At 39.4% G+C, this 19,481-nt stretch overlaps 1 protein-coding gene across 8 annotated transcripts in view; it reads left to right on the top strand.

Moving 5' to 3' along the window:
* GTF2I (general transcription factor IIi) overlaps positions 1 to 19,481 on the top strand; it is a 117,171-nt gene that overhangs the window by 75,188 nt on the left and 22,502 nt on the right. For all 8 annotated transcript variants that reach the window (XM_058568942.1, XM_058568947.1, XM_058568944.1 and 5 more), the window contains 7 exons: positions 1,597 to 1,655; positions 2,467 to 2,538; positions 7,865 to 8,048; positions 9,331 to 9,389; positions 12,586 to 12,657; positions 13,653 to 13,836; positions 14,479 to 14,537. In XM_058568942.1, the coding sequence (XP_058424925.1) occupies positions 1,597 to 1,655; positions 2,467 to 2,538; positions 7,865 to 8,048; positions 9,331 to 9,389; positions 12,586 to 12,657; positions 13,653 to 13,836; positions 14,479 to 14,537 (689 nt within the window). The remainder of the gene's footprint in view (positions 1 to 1,596; positions 1,656 to 2,466; positions 2,539 to 7,864; positions 8,049 to 9,330; positions 9,390 to 12,585; positions 12,658 to 13,652; positions 13,837 to 14,478; positions 14,538 to 19,481) is intronic.

Here is a 19,481-nt window from a genome sequence, read left to right as displayed (position 1 = left end):
TAAGAAAATGGGGACATTAACAAGGAAATTTGCCTCTGTGTTGGTATTAAATAAGGGAATGAGAGGAGCTTTTGAGATGTAACTAAGGATGAAAAAGGACCCAAGAGATACTTCAAGATCGTAGGTGAGCTATCCTCCACAGAGAGGAACTTGTTACTAACAGACACTTTTCTTTCAAATAAATTGTAGTTAATATTTAGTAGTCTCTCACCAAGTTGAATGGTAAACAAAATGGGCTTTTTCTTAGAATTCTGACACTAGCCAAGAACCATAAACAAGCACACCCCTCCCCCTACACTTTGATATGTTAATAAGTTTATTGTTTTGAGAACTCTTTGTACTGTCATTTTATTAAATTTCTTTTTAATTTGTTAAAAGTTTTGAAATTTAATTTTTAATAAAGTATGTAAAGAAAATATATGAATAATTTTATAGGTTTTGCTCATCTAAAGCATATAAAACTCTTTGTTTGGATATTTAAATGTTTATGCAAGCTTATCACAAGGTACTTTATGCTATGCACATTCTGTTTCAAGTCCTTTCAATATATTCATTTATGAGAAGCCATCTTCCACATTTGGAAGGGACTTTTAAAGCATTTCTCCCGAGGTTAATGTGATTAGTCATGATAAACATAAACTGTTTTGTTTATTTAGAAGGGTAATTCTATAGAGTTTAGCAAACATTTTATTTCACAGCTCACTAATATTCAAATATTATGTGTACCATTGACTTAATCCTGTTAGTTTCCAACATTTCTGTGATATATCCCCCTCCCCGCATTATTTTAGGCCATTACGGTAAAATGGAGTGATGTGGGATATGTAACTTAGATTGTGAAAGTTCTGTGATCTATAAATTATGTTTTATGGACTGTTTGCGTATTATGAAAGATAAAAAAACGTGTATATTGTCCTGCACATGTTAGTATTGAAATATATTTAGGATTTTTATAACTGATTTATAGATGGATTGAAGTAAGGTAGTCTTTTTTTTTTTTTTTTTTTTTTGTGAGGAAGATCAGCCCTGAGCTAACATCTGCCAATCCTCCTCTTTTTGCTGGGGAAGATTGGCCCTGGGCTAACATTCGTGCCCATCTTCCTCCATTTTATATGGGACACCGCCACAGCATGGCCTGACAAGCGGTGCCTCGGTGCACGCCCGGGATCTGAACCAGTGAACCCCGGGCTGCCCGGGCCGCCACAGCGGAACGTGCGCACTTAACCGCTTGCGCCACCGGGCCGGGCCCAAGGTAGTCTTGAATGTAACGTAAAATTAAAGAATCTCACTTGAAATTTGTGGGTTGCTTCCTATGATGTTATGCTTTTATAAAATACTGTTGGATTGCATCTTTCACTCTTTTTCTGTGAGGACACATGCTTCATGAAGCACCTTATGAAACAATTTGCAGTTACCATTTGGTTTTATTACTCTTTGGAAATATCAAGAAATTAGGATTTAATTGTGCTCAAGAGTCCAGATTGTCTTTTCTTTTTAAAACTTGCCTTGATGACTGAATATTAAATAAGTACTAGTAGTTATTGTTTCTGCTGAATATTACCTGGTAAATATTTAGTACTTTTTCTCACCTTTCAGACATGAACTTCTGAATTCAACACGTGAAGACTTACAGCTTGATAAACCAGCTTCAGGAGGTAGGTCTCCAGTCCTGTGTCAGATTGTGTGTCTGAAATCAGAATATTATGTACAATAAATACACAATGTCAAGACACTGTCCAATATTCTCTAGAAGAATAAACTCATTTTTCTTAATAACCCATTATAAAAAGTGTAAATGTCAGATTTCTGTGTAGACTAAAAGAACCATGTCTGTTCTACTTTTGAGATGCAAAATTTATCTGGCATAATGTATTGAACAGTTCATTATCCAAGTCCACATTGATCAGTTGAATGATCATTCATCATTATACCCAGGACTTAAAAAGATCTGCTTCTCAGAGCATATGTGTATCGCCATGGGGATCATCACTGTTTGTTAGATGTGTTTTGTGGGAAACACGATTGTATTTGTTCTATTGCTTGCTTTTGCTTTGGAGTGGCATGGGGTGGGGAGGGGACACAAAATGGAAGTCACATCACTTAGAATTGGTATCATGGAAGGATTGCCAGTATTAGCATATTCTAAATTTATCATTGCAAAAATCGCCTGCTAGCTGTTCTTGAGTAAACTGAATTCTGCTATTTCCCAGCTTTAATTATGACACTTTAGAGAGTACCTGTGTAAAATTACTCTTAAATTATAAATTGTCATTTTATCATTGTTTCATTTGTTCTTACTCTTATTCAGTGTTAGCACTGTTTTAATAAACACATTCTGAAATCTTAGAAATAATTTAGTCATAGAGAACAGAAAAATAATACTGCCTATTTTTATAATCATAATATTTAATAACCTAAATTATTAATGCCAAGTTGGGGAAACTTGTGTATTTGTGACTCTTACAGTAAAGGAAGAGTGGTATGCCAGAATCACTAAATTACGGAAGATGGTAGATCAGCTTTTCTGCAAAAAATTTGGTAAGTCTCATTATTCCCCTAACTAAAGTGTCTTACGTTTCCAGATTTTGCTTTAAGAAAGTTAATACGATAAATATGACTCGCCTCCAGTTTTCTTTTATTGTTTTTTGATACATATTTATTATGAAAGGTTTTAACCCTGTACAGAAAGGGAGGGAATAGTGACGTGAACGCCGTGTGCTCTTTACTGAGTGGTTTTTAATACAGCATCGCTTAGGCGGCACAGGCGTCTTGTAGCCTTGGAACCCTTTAGTCTCCAGACCTTTTGACAGTATTCGGTGTGCCACTTGGGGAGTAAGGAGGCCTTCAGTAGCGGTCTGCCACTGGAAGGCTAAGCAGTACACTGCTGGGCATCAGGAAACGTGACATGACCCTCGCTCTTCTGGTGATCTCGTGTGCTGTGCTGGCTGTGCCTGTGTCCCTGAACTTAGGACGCTTAGGTGTGGTTTATCGTTGCACCATCTTCTGTCACCAAAAGTCATCCTCTCCCCTGCTTTATCCTGCTTCTTGGCAGCATTCAACATAGTTGTCTTTCTTCTTATTTTTCTTTTTGTTTTTTTAACTATTTTAAACTGTTTTTTTGGAAAGTTTCAAACCTCATTGACTTGTGATTTCTTCCTGGGCTTCTCGATGTCTGATTGGCTGTCCTTTTCATTCTCTTATGGCACCTGCCTTTAGTTCAGGGCTTTAATTTTGGACTGCTGCCCCACAGCTCAGTCCTGAGCCCTCTTCCTCTTTTCTTGCTATGTTTTCTTCATAGGTGATCCCACTCCATCTCATATCTTAAAAATAATATATTGTCTACATTGTGATGACTTTCAAATTTAAGTTTCTTGCCCTGAGAACTCCTCTTAACACCGACCTTTATATTCACCCACCTATTTGATACCTCGATACATCTTCTGACTTCACACGTCCTAAATAGTCTGTGATTTCCCCTCTGCGACACCTTCCTCTCCCAGTCTGTCCAGTGGCACCAGACTCTACCCAGTTGTCCAAGCCAAAGCCATAGGAGTTACCCTTGATTTCTGTATTTTCACAAGGTCTCCTGCTGACTCTGCATTCAAAACATACCTCAAATCTGTACACTTTTCTTCCTCACTGCTGTCTATCACTGTAGTCAAAGCCAGTTCCACAAAGTGGCCAAATTCAAACCTTTGAAGATTTTAATGTTCATTGGAATAAACTCCAGGGCCCCTGATCATGGCCACCCTGCCTTTCTTCTCATATCAGCTCCTTCCCTCTCCCACTTGCTCACTTTGTAGCAACTGTAATGACCATCTGCTTGTTCTTTACTTTTCTGAGGTCCTCCACTCCTGGAACTGTTGTGCTGTTGGTGTCCTTGTCTCTGGAATATGCTCTTACCTCAGATCTTTTTGTGCCTCTCCCTCTTATTTACGTCTCAATTTAATTGTGGCTGCATTGGAGGGGTCTTCACCAGGCATCCCTCTAACATAAACCACTGAGCATGCGGTATCTCATCACCTTTTATTTTCCTCAAGGCACTAGTGATTGTCTTTTCCCTCCCACTACAACACAGTGGATCTGACAGCCTAGATCTCGTCATCTTATCTGCTGCTAGAACTGTGCTTGGTGCTTGGGCTGGTGCTCAACAAATATTGACTGAATGGGCCAGTGTCCTTAGTGTCTTCTAGAGAAATCACTGGCCCTTTCAGTCACCTAGTGTACATTGGGCCTCTTTAAATTATAACACTGAGAAGACCAGAGGAAGTACAGAAGTGGCACAGAGCTGTCATGGCAAAGAAGGCTGCAGTGGAGAGCAGCGTGTGTGGCTAGAACAGAGAATCCCGCGGAGCACAGGGGTTCTCATAGTTTTGTGAAAGAAACCATTAGAGTTTTACCACAAAAAAGACAAGTCTGCTGGGTGAGGATTCTTTTTCTCCCTATACTTTCCAGGTGAGGTGCATGGCACTGGGTCTCAAAGAGCCAAAAAACCAGCTTTTAGGTGCAGCTCAAGTGGCAGCTACAAGCTTAGGTCACTAATTGTGTGTTGTTTGGAGAATCCATGTGCTTGGTTTTTTTTTTTTTTTTTTTTACAATTTTTCTCCTCCTAAATTCTATTTATTTATTTATTTATTTCCCCCAAAGCCTCAGTAGATAGTTGTATGTCATGGTTGCACATCCTTCTAGTTGCTGTATGTGGGACGCGGCCTCAGCATGGCCAGAGAAGTGGTGCGTCGGTGCGCGCCCGGGATCCGAACCCGGGCCGCCAGCAGTGGAGCACGCTCACTTAACCGCTAAGCCATGGGTCCGGCCCATGTGCTTAGTTTTTACTTATTATACTGGTTTAACTCTCTGAAAATTTAATGCATCAGGAAAAATCAGAATTTTAAGTTTTTTCTCCTCATCAGTATCCTTGACTATGCAACTTGAATATATACGACCTTAGTGATAATTGTATCTCCTCTTACATCTCGTCAGAAATCAGCTAATGAACAATGAACTAAAGAGTCTTCACCACTTTAAAAGTCATTATATTTCCAAGACATTTAGTAACACAAATCAGATGATGAATACTGTTTATCATTAGAGATGCCACCATTGTGTCATCATAATTCTTGAGTAGGGGACATATGATAATGAGTATCTGCAGGAGCAGCCTTAAACCTTGCCCTCAGGCTGGCCCCGTGGGTTAGCGGTTAAGTGCGTGCGCTCCGCTACTGGCGGCCCGGGTTCAGATCCCGGGCGCGCACCGACGCACCGCTTCTCCGGCCATGCTGAGGCGGCGTCCCACATACAACGACTAGAGGGATGTGCAGCTGTGACATACAACTATCTACTGGGGCTTTGGGGGGGGTGGGGGGAAGGAGGAGGATTGGCAATAGATGTTAGCTCAGAGCCAGTCTTCCTCAGCAAAAAGAGGAGGATTAGCATGGATGTTAGCTCAGGGCTGATCGTCCTGAAAAAAAAACCTTGCCCTCACGTTGAGTTCTGAAAATTGAGCCTGGTAAAAGAAACAGGCAAACCTATTAGCATCATTGATGCTCGCCGAGCAAGCTGACTTTTGCTTTGTGGAAGGAGGAGTCTGTTGATGAGGTAGCATACTCACATAAAGAAAAAGTGGCCAGTGGAAGATAACTTTGGCACTGAATCAGAGCTAAGAAAATAGGTAAGAGTTTATGTATTTTTACATTATAAACAATAAAAGCCTTGCTGTTTTTGTTAGTATTACTGCCTTTAGGTGGCTCTAGGAATGTAGCTATTTTATAGAGTGAGAAGCCAGCAGAATTGCTGCTCTCTTTAAGGTTCCTGAAAGGGAAAGAGGAAAGCTTAGATCTTCTATAACTATCAAACATTAATTATAAGTCTTAAAAGTTTCCCTACTTCAGCAACGTAATCAGTCAGTCCTCTAGCACCTGTGGGTGCCTGCGTGTCCGGTGCTGAGAACTCAGCAGTGCAGAAGACAGCACCCTCCCCCAGGAAGCATTCATTTATATAAGTTAGGGAAAGATGCATAGTTAAGAAACAAGTAAATGTTTAATATATAAGAAGGTATGAATTGGTCTGGGAAAAAATTAAGCAGAATAAGGGGACTAGGGAGACAGGGAGGTTGTTATTTTATTATAGAGGTGGCCTCACCGATGAACAACTAATGCAGTCAGCCTTCCCCCTTTTCTATAACTTCTGCTCCTTTCTTTCAATTCCAACAATTGCTTCTTTTTCATTTTATAGGAAGTTTGTTAGAATTATGATTATATTCTTAATTGCTCTATTTAACGGAATAATTATACTTAATATTACTACCAGGTGTGAGTGTGAAAGCCTTTACTATATTTTTTAAAGGAATGTTTCTTTTAACAGCTGCAGTGTTTATTACATTGTATGTGGTTTTTCAAATACACATTCCTTACTTATATCAAAAAGATCCTGTACTTGAGCCCTTCGGATTTAGTGCTAATGAAATGAAGGAGGAAACTAAGATGGAAGGCCTTTAAATTTGAAAGTCAATCTAAGAATCGAAGAAATGTGAATTAATTTTTCAAGGAGCCACTCTTTTTTAAACCATCAGATTGTAAAATACATGTAACATAACAGAATGCAAGGGAAATGTATAAAATGCTGATGTGTAAATTATTTGAATCTTATTAGAGCTTGTTTAGATGTGGTTTCAGAGCAGGGATTAGTAATTGCATTTTGAAATTTCAATTCTACACCTATTCAAATGTAGAAAAATAGTACAATGAATTGCCATATACCCATTTTTCAGATTCACTAATCATTAAGATTTTTCACATTTTGTTCTTTTCCTCTCTTGCCCCTTTATAGGAATATTATAAAGCAAATCACAGACATTGTGTCATTTTTCTTGTTCAGTGTGCATCCATGAATAGTATTGACATTTGGTTGCACAACCAGTGTCATTTTCACACCTGACAAAATTAACTGTTTCTTTGTATCTGCTCTCTTCCAGTCATTCATTGAGTTTCTTCATTCATCTGAAAAGTATCTTTAAAGTTTTTGCTTTGAATCTGGATCTAAACAGTGTTCATGCAATAACTTTGGTTGATCTGTCTCTTTTAATCTAAACCAGTCTCTGCTTACTATTTTTATTTCCCATTCCGTGAATTCTTTGCAGAAAGTTATTTCCTTTACAAATGGTACGCTCATGAGGTTTAAGTGGTAAAGAACGTTAATCTCGTGGTTGTGGTACAAATAAAAGTATAGCCTAAAATAAGTTAGTGTACAGGATCCAATAAAAGAGGATTATTACACTCATAAAACATTAAGTAGCAAAATTCTGCCTCCAAATATTTGAAAAAGTAATATTTAAGTTGTGTTCTTTATTGTCTGTCATGATTTTCTTAAAAGTTTTTGTAAGATCTTAGAGATTAAAGTGGTCTTGGAATCAGGAAACTTAAATCCACCAAAAGTTACCTCGTGATCGTGGGCCATTTATACTTGCATTTGCTGTATTAAGTCTATTTAATAGTGTATGTTTCCAGAGTATACTCTGCTGTTTAAAAAGTTGACAGAGGGCTGGCCTGGTGGCGCAAGTGGTTAAGTGCCATGCTGTGGTGGTCTGGGGTTCGCCGGTTTGGACCCCGGGCGTGCACTGGCACGCCACTTGTCAAGCCATGCTGTGGCTGTGTCCCATATAAAAAGTGGAGGAGGATGGGCACGGATGTTAGCCCAGGGCCAGTGTTCCTTGGCAAAAAGAGGAGGATTGACAGATGTTAGCTCAGGGCTGATGTTCCTCACAAAAAAAAAAAAAAAAAAAAAAAGTTGACAGATACCTTGCTTTGGATTGTACTAAAATATGATTTCAACAGAAACTTAGTCTCCTAAATTGCTTTTCTTTGTAAAGCTGAAGCCTTGGGGAGCACTGAAGCCAAGGCGGTACCTTACCAGAAATTTGAGGCACATCCTAATGATCTCTATGTGGAAGGACTACCAGAAAACATTCCTTTTAGAAGTCCCTCATGGTATGGAATCCCAAGGCTGGAAAAAATAATTCAAGTGGGCAATCGAATTAAATTTGTTATTAAAAGGTAAGATTAAAATCTGCAGAAACAAATTTAATGTTGTCCTTAAGAAAAGGTTAATTTCATGAAAATGGGCCTTTTGTTCCCCTCAGTTGGACTTACTTTAAATTAAAGTATTACATTTAGATTCATTTATTGAGCAAGTGTTTATTTCGTATCAGGCATACAAAATGGGTCCAACAGGAGCCCTGTCCGTGCTTTGGGGGCTTATTACAGAGATAAATGCAATGGGGTGTTGCTGAGCACTTTGTGGGAGAAGACAAGGGTGGCATGTAGATGGGTCAGTTGTGCCTAGGGAATGGAAGAAAGATGTTTCAAATAAAGCAAATAAGTAGGGGCAGGGAGGTGTCAAATGTACTTGGATGTTCACCTAACGACGCCATTCCGTGTGGAATTGTGGGTGTGGCATGTTAGGACAGCCTGAGATGGCCAAGTGGAGGAAGGCCTTCCGTGGAGTAATTGAAAGGTTTTAAAGCGGGGCCGGCCCAGTGGCGTAGTGGTTAAGTGCGCGTGCTCCGCTGTGGTGTTCCGGGGTTTGGATTCCAGGCGCACACCGATGCACTGCTTGTCAAGCCATGCTGTGGCGGCGTCCCATGTAAAGTAGAGGAAGATGGGCACAGATGTTAGACCGGGGTCAGTCTTCCTCGGCAAAAAGAAGATTGGCATCGGAAGGTAGCTCAGGGCCAACACACACACGCGCACACACACACACACACAGACACACACGGTTTTAAAGCCTTTCCCTTGTCAAATAATTTTGATTTGCATTTCAAAAGGGTTATTCTGGCTTGAGTTTGAAGGATAGCAGAATGGGTAATTTGGGGGCAAGGAGTAGGAATAAAAGGCCTGTCTAGTAGGAAGGCCTGTGGGAGCAGTAGGATCTGTGGTACTTTGCTCACTGATTGGGAGTGTATTTGTCTGTGTATGTTTGTTGGAACTGTTTAAGGGAGAGGAAACTTGAGGATGACATAGCTAGATATTTCTAGCTGTTTCATGGTTTAGTTCATCTGAGGTTTAGAAACAGAAGGTTGAGCTGGTTTGGGGGAAGAGGCGACTGTTTTACACAGTTGAGCTTAAAATGCCTTTGAGGGTATACAGGTGGTCCCACTCAAATCTGTGAAAATTGCTATTCTCAAAATAATCTAGAGCCACCAAAATGACTTTTTTCGCTGCAAATGGTGGCAGGATGAACCATATTGAAAAATCATCAGCAAGGCACAGCTGTGTGGGGAAGGCCTTTAAGGCATTCCTAAATGCTCTTTTACTAACATCAGCTGTGTTTTTACAGACCAGAACTTCTGACTCACAGTACTACTGAAGTTACCCAGCCGAGAACGAATACACCAGGTAAGATAGTTGTGACTTCCTTTTAAAAAGCTTAGATTGAGCCAGCCCTGATGGGCCTAGTGGTTAAAGTTCAGCGCTCTCACCACTTCGGTGGCCTGGGTTCACTTACTGGTCACAGAACCACACCACCCCGGTTGCCACTGTGGTGGCGGCTCACATAGAAGGACTTACAGCTAGGATATACAACAATGCACTGGGGCTTTGCGGAGGAAAAAACAAAAGAGGAAGGTGGGCAACAGATGTTACCTCAGGGCAAATCTTTCCCTGCAAAAAATAAAAAGCTTAGATCAATGGTTTTTAAGCTTTTGAAAAATCCTTTAAAGCAATGGGACTCATCTTTCCTTCCTTTCTCCCAAAAATCTTTTGTGGAAGCTCAATACAGGCACTTCTTGATTTATCAATATAAACATAAGCAGTTTTAGGAAAACTTGCTTTGAATTTAGACCAGTGGTGTTCAATAGAAATACAGTGTGCATCACAAGTGCAAGCCACGTATGTCATTTTAAATTTTCTAGTAGCCAAATCTGTGTTTCAGTCTGTAATCAATATAAATAAATACGTGATGAGGTAATTTACATTTTTCATTTCATATATTTACATTCTTTAATTGAAACTCTAGTGTGTATTTTATACGTACTGCACATCTCAATTCAACTAGCCACCTTTCAAGTGCTCAGTTGCCACGTGTTGCTAATGTGTCAGACCATGCAGATTTAGACCTTAATCTTTATTCACGTGGACCCTGTTTTTTAAATGACAAATATCAAAAACTTTAATTCCAGCAGCTACACTGACATCACAGCCCAGTAGAAAAGAACTATGAAGTCTCAATCTCAAATATGAATGGTTTTATTTTCTTTATTTCTGCTATAAGTCTGCCACTATTTCTTTCCCATCTTTTTGTTTACCATTGCGTAATGTCAGACAAAGTGACCGCGGCTTGTAATCTTCTACATTAGGAACTTCTATTGCCAAGAACCCCTGAGTGTTTCTGAATTCATGCAGTTAATCATTCTGGTAAATACTAAAGTGGACTGGTCTACAAGATGGAGTTACTTGTTTAGCTTAGTCTGTACTAAAATACTGATCCTCCAGCTCTTAGGGTACTTGGGGCAACTGGTGAATGTCAGCCAGTATGCCAGATCGATTGTATAATCTTTTGTGTTTATTGTGGCATGAAAAGTGTTTGAGAAATACTGTAGTAGGGAGACAAAATTGTCCTCTGTTGAGAATCCTGCAGGGGAGAGGATATAATCAATGCTTAACTCTTATGTTGAGCATCAGAATCATCATGGCAGCCTCCTCAGCATGCTTTTGATTTAGGCAAAGAAACAAAGTATGGGTGATGAATTGAAGATTGGAGATGACACAGACTTTGCTGAGGGAAGTCATGGAAAGAAAAATATTCTCGAAGGTAGAGCTTTAGTATGGATTAGTCTGAATATGATGAAAGTTATGTACGAGTCTTCGTTTCTCTCCACAGACCTCAAATTCAAGGTTGGATTAATGTGATCACTGCATTTAGTAGGGACAGTTCTAATAGGGGCTGCAAACTGAGAATGTTAAACGTATATCTTTGAAAGAAAACACAGGCGCCATAGAAGTTACTCCAAGGATTGAGTAATATTCTCTGCAACACTTGATCTACTGTCTTCTAGCACAGAGAGTTTAATGGCCTAATATCAAAAGAAGAATCTCTATTCTCCCAATCATTAACAACACTTGGCCTTCTATCATTCATAGGAGACCGTGGAAAGAATTAAAGGTTGTCATTCTTCATTCCTACCAAATGTTACTAGATCTGCCAATGAACCAGGCATTAGTCTTTTGCTGGGCCAATTCAAGTCATAGACCACTCGACAAAAGAATTTGTTAGTCATTGCCATCAGAGGCGTCTGCTTAGTTCTTGACATGACATGGGATTAGGTAACAGTTGTATGCTCACACACACTGTGGGTGCACTTTGCCCTTAATTTGGTAAAAGGTATATGTCACATGTGAGAAAGTTGTACCGCTAGCCAGGTGATTGAGCTTTGAAGTGGAAGGACCAGGGGGTATTACTTCATTCTTGTGAGGAATGGTGCAGAGATCTTCTTGTGTTGGAGTAGCAACTACCAGAGAAGGAAGTGTAGGGGAAGGCAGAGGGGAGACAGAGCAGCCAGTGAACAGAAGCTCTTCACCTGGGGAAGGAGAGTCTAGAGCTCTTTACAGTAGTAATGCAAATTTGGTTTATAGAAACTGACTTTCTCTGGCTGAATCGTTGAGCTTCCATATTAAACCCTTAAGATGCTAGGTTTTCTTTTAAAGTAAAAGTTTTAAACTACTTTTATAGTAAAAGTAAATTAAAAGAAATGTTAAAAGATTTTCTGAGGCCACCAACTTTCAGCAGTATTTTTAGAACTTCTCCAGCATTTCCCACTGCCTTTGTCAGCAGACACAGTGATTCCCACATTTAATGAGTTCTGCACTTGCTCCCCTTTTCTGTGACTCCCCTCCTTTCCTTGTCCCACACTTCCTACATGTCTTCTATATTAGCTTATTTTTTTCTTTATTTTTATGTTAAATTTAAAAGGAGATGGTTGTCTTATGAATAAGGGGTAAGGAAACAAACTGGATTGTAGATGTGAATAGTATTGAGTGACATCTCCCTAATCTCTTTAATGATTATTTCTTGCTGTAATTAGTGCAGTTTTGCTTTGTGTGAATCTGTAGGCACACATCTGTTTGAGACAAGGAATGCCTGTCCAGAGAGCAAATACAAGTGAAGCCGTTCTGGTGGAACCTGGGGTAGGAGGCCTGGTGCCACACACATCTGGCCCCCCAGCCCTGCCAGTCTTCTCTGATGCACCTCCAAGGAGGAGTGTTTGAAAACCACTCATTTAGAGCGCTATTGTGAATAAGTTCTTCTTTATTGACAACGTGAACTTAAATTGGAATTCTGTCTCCCTGCAGTTCTGATATTTGACAACTGCAGGAAGTCATTCTTTTCCTTAAGACCCAAAGGTTTTGTTTTTAAACAAAACTTAATTATGGGCATCACTGGATTGTTTGCCTAAAACTAATACAATGTTATATGTCAGTTACATCTCAATTTTTTTTAAAAAAAAGAGCGTGACTGGAAAGAACAGCATTCAGTCTAATTTTGTGTGCGCTCCAGTACGGAACATTGTTAATTAGATTTATTTTTGCCTTCTAGTCAAAGAAGATTGGAATGTCAGAATTACCAAGCTACGGAAGCAAGTGGAAGAGATTTTTAATTTGAAATTTGGTAAGTAAAACACAGTGGTTATGTCTTAATTTAAAAACATAACTGAAAGGCAATGTTCTGAATGAGTTATAACAGTTCAGGACCTACAGGAGGAAGGTCCCGGAGACTGGGCTTTCCTTTATTTCTCTTGGGTTCAGTTTTCTCGTATGTCAGAATGGGAGAGGAAGGGAGGCGTGGGTATCAGTCTCAGTTCTACTGCCTGCACTTCTGGTCTGCTAAGACCATATGCAAATAGGTTTCATCATTTGTTTCAGCTGAGGTTTGTTGACAGCGGTTTCCTGGGGCACTGTCTTGAGAAGGGTTCTGTGGAGATGGGGCACGCGTGCTTCAGTTGGTTGGGTGTGTCTGTCCTGGAGAAGGAAGGGAGGAGGGGGGGTGACAGCAGTGCTCCCGTGCGCTCCCATCAGTCGTTTTAATACCTGGTGTTCACGTTGTATCCTACATCAGGAACCATAAATACCCCACCTCTCGTCTCTCTGATGAGTTCTGCTCAGGTGCATCATATGCACCTCTTATCTTGTGCACACAAAGTTGCATCTACATGACAACGCAAGGCTGGGTAGGTGCCATTCCAGTGTGAAATGGCAATAGTTCATTTCTGCCCAGAGCACAGAGATAATTTTGACTAGTAATATAACTGTCTTTTTTATTTGAAGTGTTAAAATGTTCCTCTTAAAAGAACTTATTTTTTAGGCTTGTTCTTCAACTTTGCACAATATACTAAGCAAAATGCCTTCAATATTAAGTGGAGATTGCTAGATTGTAGGGAACTTTTGCATAACATATTTGAGAAGGCCCAGCTATTAACTAGACTTACTGTGGTGATCATTTCGCAGCATATACAAATATCAAATCATTATGTTGTATACCTGAAACTAGTATAATGTTATATGTCAATTACACCTCAACAAAAAAGAAATATAGAGAATGCAGACAAAAATAAAAGAATCTGTAAAATTTTACCTTTCACAGGTTTTGTTCTTTTACCCTTTCAGCTCAAGCTCTTGGACTCACAGAGGCAGTAAAAGTACCGTACCCTGTGTTTGAATCAAACCCCGAGTTCCTTTATGTAGAAGGCTTGCCAGAAGGGATTCCTTTTCGAAGCCCTACCTGGTTTGGAATTCCACGACTTGAAAGGATTGTCCGTGGGAGTAACAAAATCAAGTTTGTTGTTAAAAAGTAAGTTTTATTTGCCAATGTAGTCATTCCTGGAATAAAAACAATAAAGTTATGTTTAAATATTTTTCTAGCAACAAGTGACAGCTAAGGCTTTGAAGTCCATGATGGAAAAGCACAGCTCTGAGCTACGGTCCTGGCATTGTCCGTGGCCTTCCAGATCCGTGAACCTGCACTTGCTTTTCTTCATCGATACAAGGAGGACTGCAACATCTGCCCCACAGTGGTGGTGGCCAAGTTGGCCAGAGACACTGGTGGCTCTTGGTATTCCTAAATACTTGAATGGAGCACCAAAATGCTGATTTTTATCTGCTCTGTTATTCCTGGTCAAACTTGTGGGCAGCAACTGAATTTCAGTGGTTAAGTTTCTCATTCACATATCTGCAGAATTTCGGTGGTTGAAGAAACTAGAGTAGTGTTAGTTAATTTTCATTTTCATGAAGTCATTTACTTTTCAGAAAATCACCTAGCAGATAGTTGTGGGAAGGAGAAGTGAGTATTTGTCCATAATGACAGAAAGTATTGTTGCATTACAGAATGATTCTGTGATTGCCTTTATCAAAAGCATTGGTCATGATCATTTTTACTAACTTGGAAGACCAATATTATGCTGCCTGCTGTAATGTGTCGTGGTTTTCTCTCTAGACCTGAACTAGTTATTTCCTACTTGCCTCCTGGAATGGCTAGTAAAATAAACACTAAAGGTAAGAGATTATATATACTGTTTATACGCTTCAGTGCATTAAAACATTGTTTATCAACGTTACCTAAATCATACTGAATCATCCTTTGGCCAGTATCTTTTTGAGGCTTTCAGTTTGTTTCTTTGCTTATTAAGGTATTTTATTTAATGGACCTCTTTTTTTTTTTTTTTAACATTTCATTGAGAATTTCATATTTGCAATCCTCCTTCATTCATATTTGCACAGCTTTGTTGAGACTCATGCACAGGATTACACTACCAGTTTAATTCTTCAGGTTTCTTTGAAAAAAGCCAAACTGTATGAATTTTAATACTCTGCTTTTCTAAAGCATCCCCTTTGGATTTTTTTTTGTATGTTTTTTCCTAAGCAGACATTATTTATTTATTTATTTTTTAACATTGTGAAATTTTAGTTGTGCATTATTGTTTGTCAATTACCATATAAATGCCTCCCTTCACCCCTTGTGCCCACCCCCCAACCTCCTTCCCCCTGGTAACCAGCAAACTGTTCTCTCTGTCTGTGCGTTAATCTTCCACATATGAGTGAAATCATGCGGTGTTTGTCTTTCTCTGTTTGGCTTATTTCACTTAATATAATACCCTCCAGGTACATCTATGTTGTTGTGAATGGGACGATTTTGTCTTTTTTTATGGCTGAGTAGTAGTCCATGGTATATATATATACCACATCTTGGTTATCTATTCATTAGTCAAGGGACACTTGGGTTTCTTCCATGTCTTGGCTATAGTGAATAATGCTGCAGTGAACATGGGGGTGCAGAAAACTCTTTGGATTGTTGATTTCAGGTTCTTTGGATAAATACCCAGTAGTGGGATGGCTGGATCATAACGTAGTTCTATTTTAATTTTTTGAGGAATCTCCATACTGTTTTCCATAGAGGCTGCACCAGTTTGCATTCCCACCAGCTGTGTATGAGGGTTCCCTTTTCTCCATAAGCTCTCCAACATTTGTTATTTTTTGTCTTGGTGATTATAGCCGTTCTCATGGGTGTAAGGTGATATCTTAGTGTAGTTTTGATTTGCATTTCCCTGATGATTAGTGATGTTGAACACCTTTTCATGTGCTCATTGGCTATCTGTATATCTTCCTTGGAAAACTGTCTGTTCATATCCTCTGCCCATTTTTTGTGTGTGTGTGACGAAGATTAGCCCTGAGCTAACATCCGATGCCAATCTGCCTCTTTTTTTGCTGAGGAAGACCGGCCCTGGGCTAATGTTTGTGCCCATCTTCCTCTACTTTATATGGGACGCCACCACAGCATGGCTTGACAAGTGGTGTGTTAGTCTGCGCCCAGCATCCAAACCTGCAAACCCCAGGCCACCGAAACAGAGTGGGGACTTAACTGTTACGCCACTGGGCTGGCCCTCCTCTGCCCATTTTTTGATCGGGTGGTTTGATTTTTGTTGTTCAGTTGTGTGAGTTCTTTGTGTATTATGGAGATTAATCCCTTATCAGGTATGTGGTTTGCAAGTATTTTCTCCCAGCTGGTGGGTTGTCTTTTCATTTTGATCCTGGTTTCTTTTGCTTTGCAGAAGCTCTTTAGTCTGAAGTCCCACTTGTTTATTTTTTCTTTTGTTTTCCTTGTCTGAGCAGACATGGAATTTGAAAAGATCCTGTTATGACCGATGTCAAAGAGTGTACTACTTATCTTTTCTTTCAGGAGTTTTATAGATTCAGGTCTTACTTTCAAGTCTTTGATCCATTTTGAGTTAATTTTTGCGTATCACTTTCATTCTTTTGCATGTGGCTGTCCAGTTTTCTCAGCACCATTTATTGAAGAGACTTTCCTTTCTCCATTGTGTGTTCTTAGCTCCTTTGTCAAAGAATAGCTGTCCATAGATGTGTGGTTTTATTTCTGGGCTTTCAGTTCTGTTCCATTGATCTGTGTGTGTTTTTTCACCCATACCATGCTGTTTTGATTATTATAGCTTTGTAGTACATTTTGAAGTCAGGGATTGTGATGCCTCCAGCTTTTTTCTTTTTCCTCAGGATTGCTTTAGCTATTAAGGGTCTTTTGTTGCCCCATATGAATGTTAGTATTCTTTGTTCTATTTCTGTGAAGAATGTCATTGGGATTCTGATTGGGATTGCATTGAATCTGTAGATTGCTTTAGATGATATGGACATTTTAACCATATTTATTCTTCCAATCCACGAGCATGGGATATCTTTCCATTTCTTTGTCATCATCAATTTCTTTCAATAATATCTTTTTTGTGTGTGTGTGAGGAAGATCAGCCCTGAGCTAACATCCATGTTCATCCTCCTGTTTTTGCTGAGGAAGACCGGCTCTGAGCTAACATCTATTGCCAACCCTCCTCCTTTTTTTCCCCAAAGCCCCAGTAAATAGTTGTATGTCATAGTTGCACATCCTTCTAGTTGCTGTGTGTGGGACGTGGCCTCAGCATGGCCAGAGAAGAGGTGCGTCGGTGCGTACCTGGGATCTGAACCCCGGGCCGCCAGTAGCGGAGTGCACACGTAACCACTAAGCCACGGGGCCAGCCCTCGATAATATCTTATAGTCTTCATTGTATAAGTCTTTCACCTCCTTGGTTGAATTTATTCCTAGATATTTTATTCTTTTTGTTGCGATTGTAAATGGGATTGTATTCTTGAGCTCTCTTTCTGTTATTTCATTGTTAGAGTATAGAAATGCAACTGATTTTTGTAAGTTGATTTTGTATCCTGCAACTTTGCTGTAGTTGTTGATTATTTCTAATAGTTTTCCAATGGATTCTTTAGGATTTTCTATATATAAAATCATGTTGTCTGCAAACAGCAAGAGTTTCACTTCTTCATTGCCTGTTTGGATTCTGTTTATCCCTTTTTCTTGTCTACTTGCTCTGGCCAAAATCTCCAGTAGTATGTTGAATAAGAGTGGCGAGAGTGGGCACACTTGTCTTGTTACTGTTCTCAGAGGAATGGCTTTCAGTTTTTCCCCATTGAGTATGATGTTGGCTGTGGGTTTGTCATATATGGCCTTTATTATATTGAGGTACTTTCCTTCTGTACCCATTTTGTTGCGAGTTTTTATCATAAATGGACGTTGGATTTTGTCAGATGCTTTCTCTGCATCTATTGAGATCATCGTGTGGTTTTTTATTCCTTGTTCTGTTAATGTGGTGTATCACATTGGTTGATTTGCAGGTGTGAACCATCTTTGTGTCCCTGGTATAAATCCCACTTCGTCATGGTGTATGATCCTTTTAATGTATTTCTGTATTCGGTTTGCCAGTGTTTTGTTGAGGATTTTTGCGTCTATGTTCTTCAACGATATTGGCCTGTACTTTTCCTTCTTTGTATTGCCCTTGTCTGGCTTTGGTATCAGGGTGATGTTGGCCTCATAGAATGTGTTAGGAAGTGTTCCACGTTCCTCTAATTTTTGGAATAGTTTGAGAAGGATAGGTATTAAATCTTCTTTGAATGTTTGGTAATATTCTCCAGAGAAGCCATCTGGTCCTGAACACTTGTTTTTTGGAGAATTTTGATTACTGTTTCAATCTCTTTCCTTGTGATTGGTCTATTCAGATTCTCTCTTTCTTTTTCGTTTTGTTTTGGGAGGTTGTATGAGTCTGAGAGTTTATCCATTTCTTCTAGATTGTCCAATGTGTTGGCATATAGGTTTTCATAGTATTCTCTTATAATCCTTTGTATTTCTGTGGCATCTGTTGTAATTTCTCTCCTTTCATTTCTAATTTTATTTATTTGAGCCTTCTCTTTGCCTTCTTATCTAGTCTGGCTAAGGGTTTGTCAATTTTGTTTATCTTCTCAAAGAACCAGCTCTTTGTTTTATTGATCCTTTCTACTGTTTTTTTGGTTTCAATTTCATTTATTTCTGCTCTAATTTTTATTATTTCTCTCCTGCTGACTTAGGGCTTTGTTTGTTCTTGTTTTTCTAATTCTGTTAAGTGTAGTTTAAGGTTGCTTATTTGGGATTTTCCTTATTTGTTAAGGTGGTCCTGTATTGCTATGAGTTTCCCTCTCAGGACTGCTTTTGCTGCATCCCATATGAGTTAGTATGGTGTATTTTCATTTTCATTTGTCTCCAGATATTTTTTGATTTCTCCTTTAATTTCTTCAGTGATCTATTGGTTGTTCAGTAGCATGTTGTTTAATTGCCACATCTTTGTCACCTTCCCAGTTATTTTCTTGTAGTTTATTTCTAGCTTCATGGTGTGGTCGGGAAAAGATGCTTCTTATGATTTGAGTCTTAAATTTATATAAGCATGCCTCATTTCCCAACATATGGTTAGTCCTTGAGAATGTTCCATGCGTGCATGAGAAGAATGTGTAATCTGGTGTGTTAGGATGGAATGCTCGGTTTATATATCTGTTAAGTCCATCCCGCCTAGTTTTTCGTTTAAGTCCACTATTTCCTTATTGACTTTCTCTCGGGATGATCTATCCATTGATGTAAGTGGAGTGTTCAGATCCCCTACTATTATTGTACTGTTGTTAATATCTCCTTTTAGGTTTGTTAATAGTTGCTTTATGTACCTTGGTGCTCCTTTGTTGGGTGCATATATATTTAAAAGTGATATGTCTTCTTGGTGGGGTGTCCCTTTTATCATTAGATATTGTCCCTCTTTGTCTCTCATTACCTGTTTTATCTTGAAGTCTACTTTGTCTGAGATAAGTATGGCAACACCTGCTTTCTTTTGTTTGCCATTAGCTTGGAGTGTTGTCTTCCCTCCTTTCACTCTGAGCCTGTGTTTGTCTTTAGAGCTGAGATGTGTTTCCTGTAGGCATCATGTTGTTGAATCTGGGTGGGTTTTTTTGGTTTTTTTTCGGTGAGGAAGACTGACCATGAGCTAACATCTGTGCTCATCTTCCTCTATTTTGTGTATGGGACAGCGCCACAGCATGGCTTGACAAGCATTGCGTCAGTCCGTGCCTGGGATTCAAACCTGCAAGACCTGGGCC

The sequence above is a fragment of the Diceros bicornis genome, chromosome 26, assembly GCF_020826845.1.
Source record: "Diceros bicornis minor isolate mBicDic1 chromosome 26, mDicBic1.mat.cur, whole genome shotgun sequence".
NCBI lineage: Eukaryota > Metazoa > Chordata > Mammalia > Perissodactyla > Rhinocerotidae > Diceros > Diceros bicornis.
Note: the sequence above shows the minus strand (reverse complement) of the source record. Positions and strands in the feature narration are given on the sequence as shown.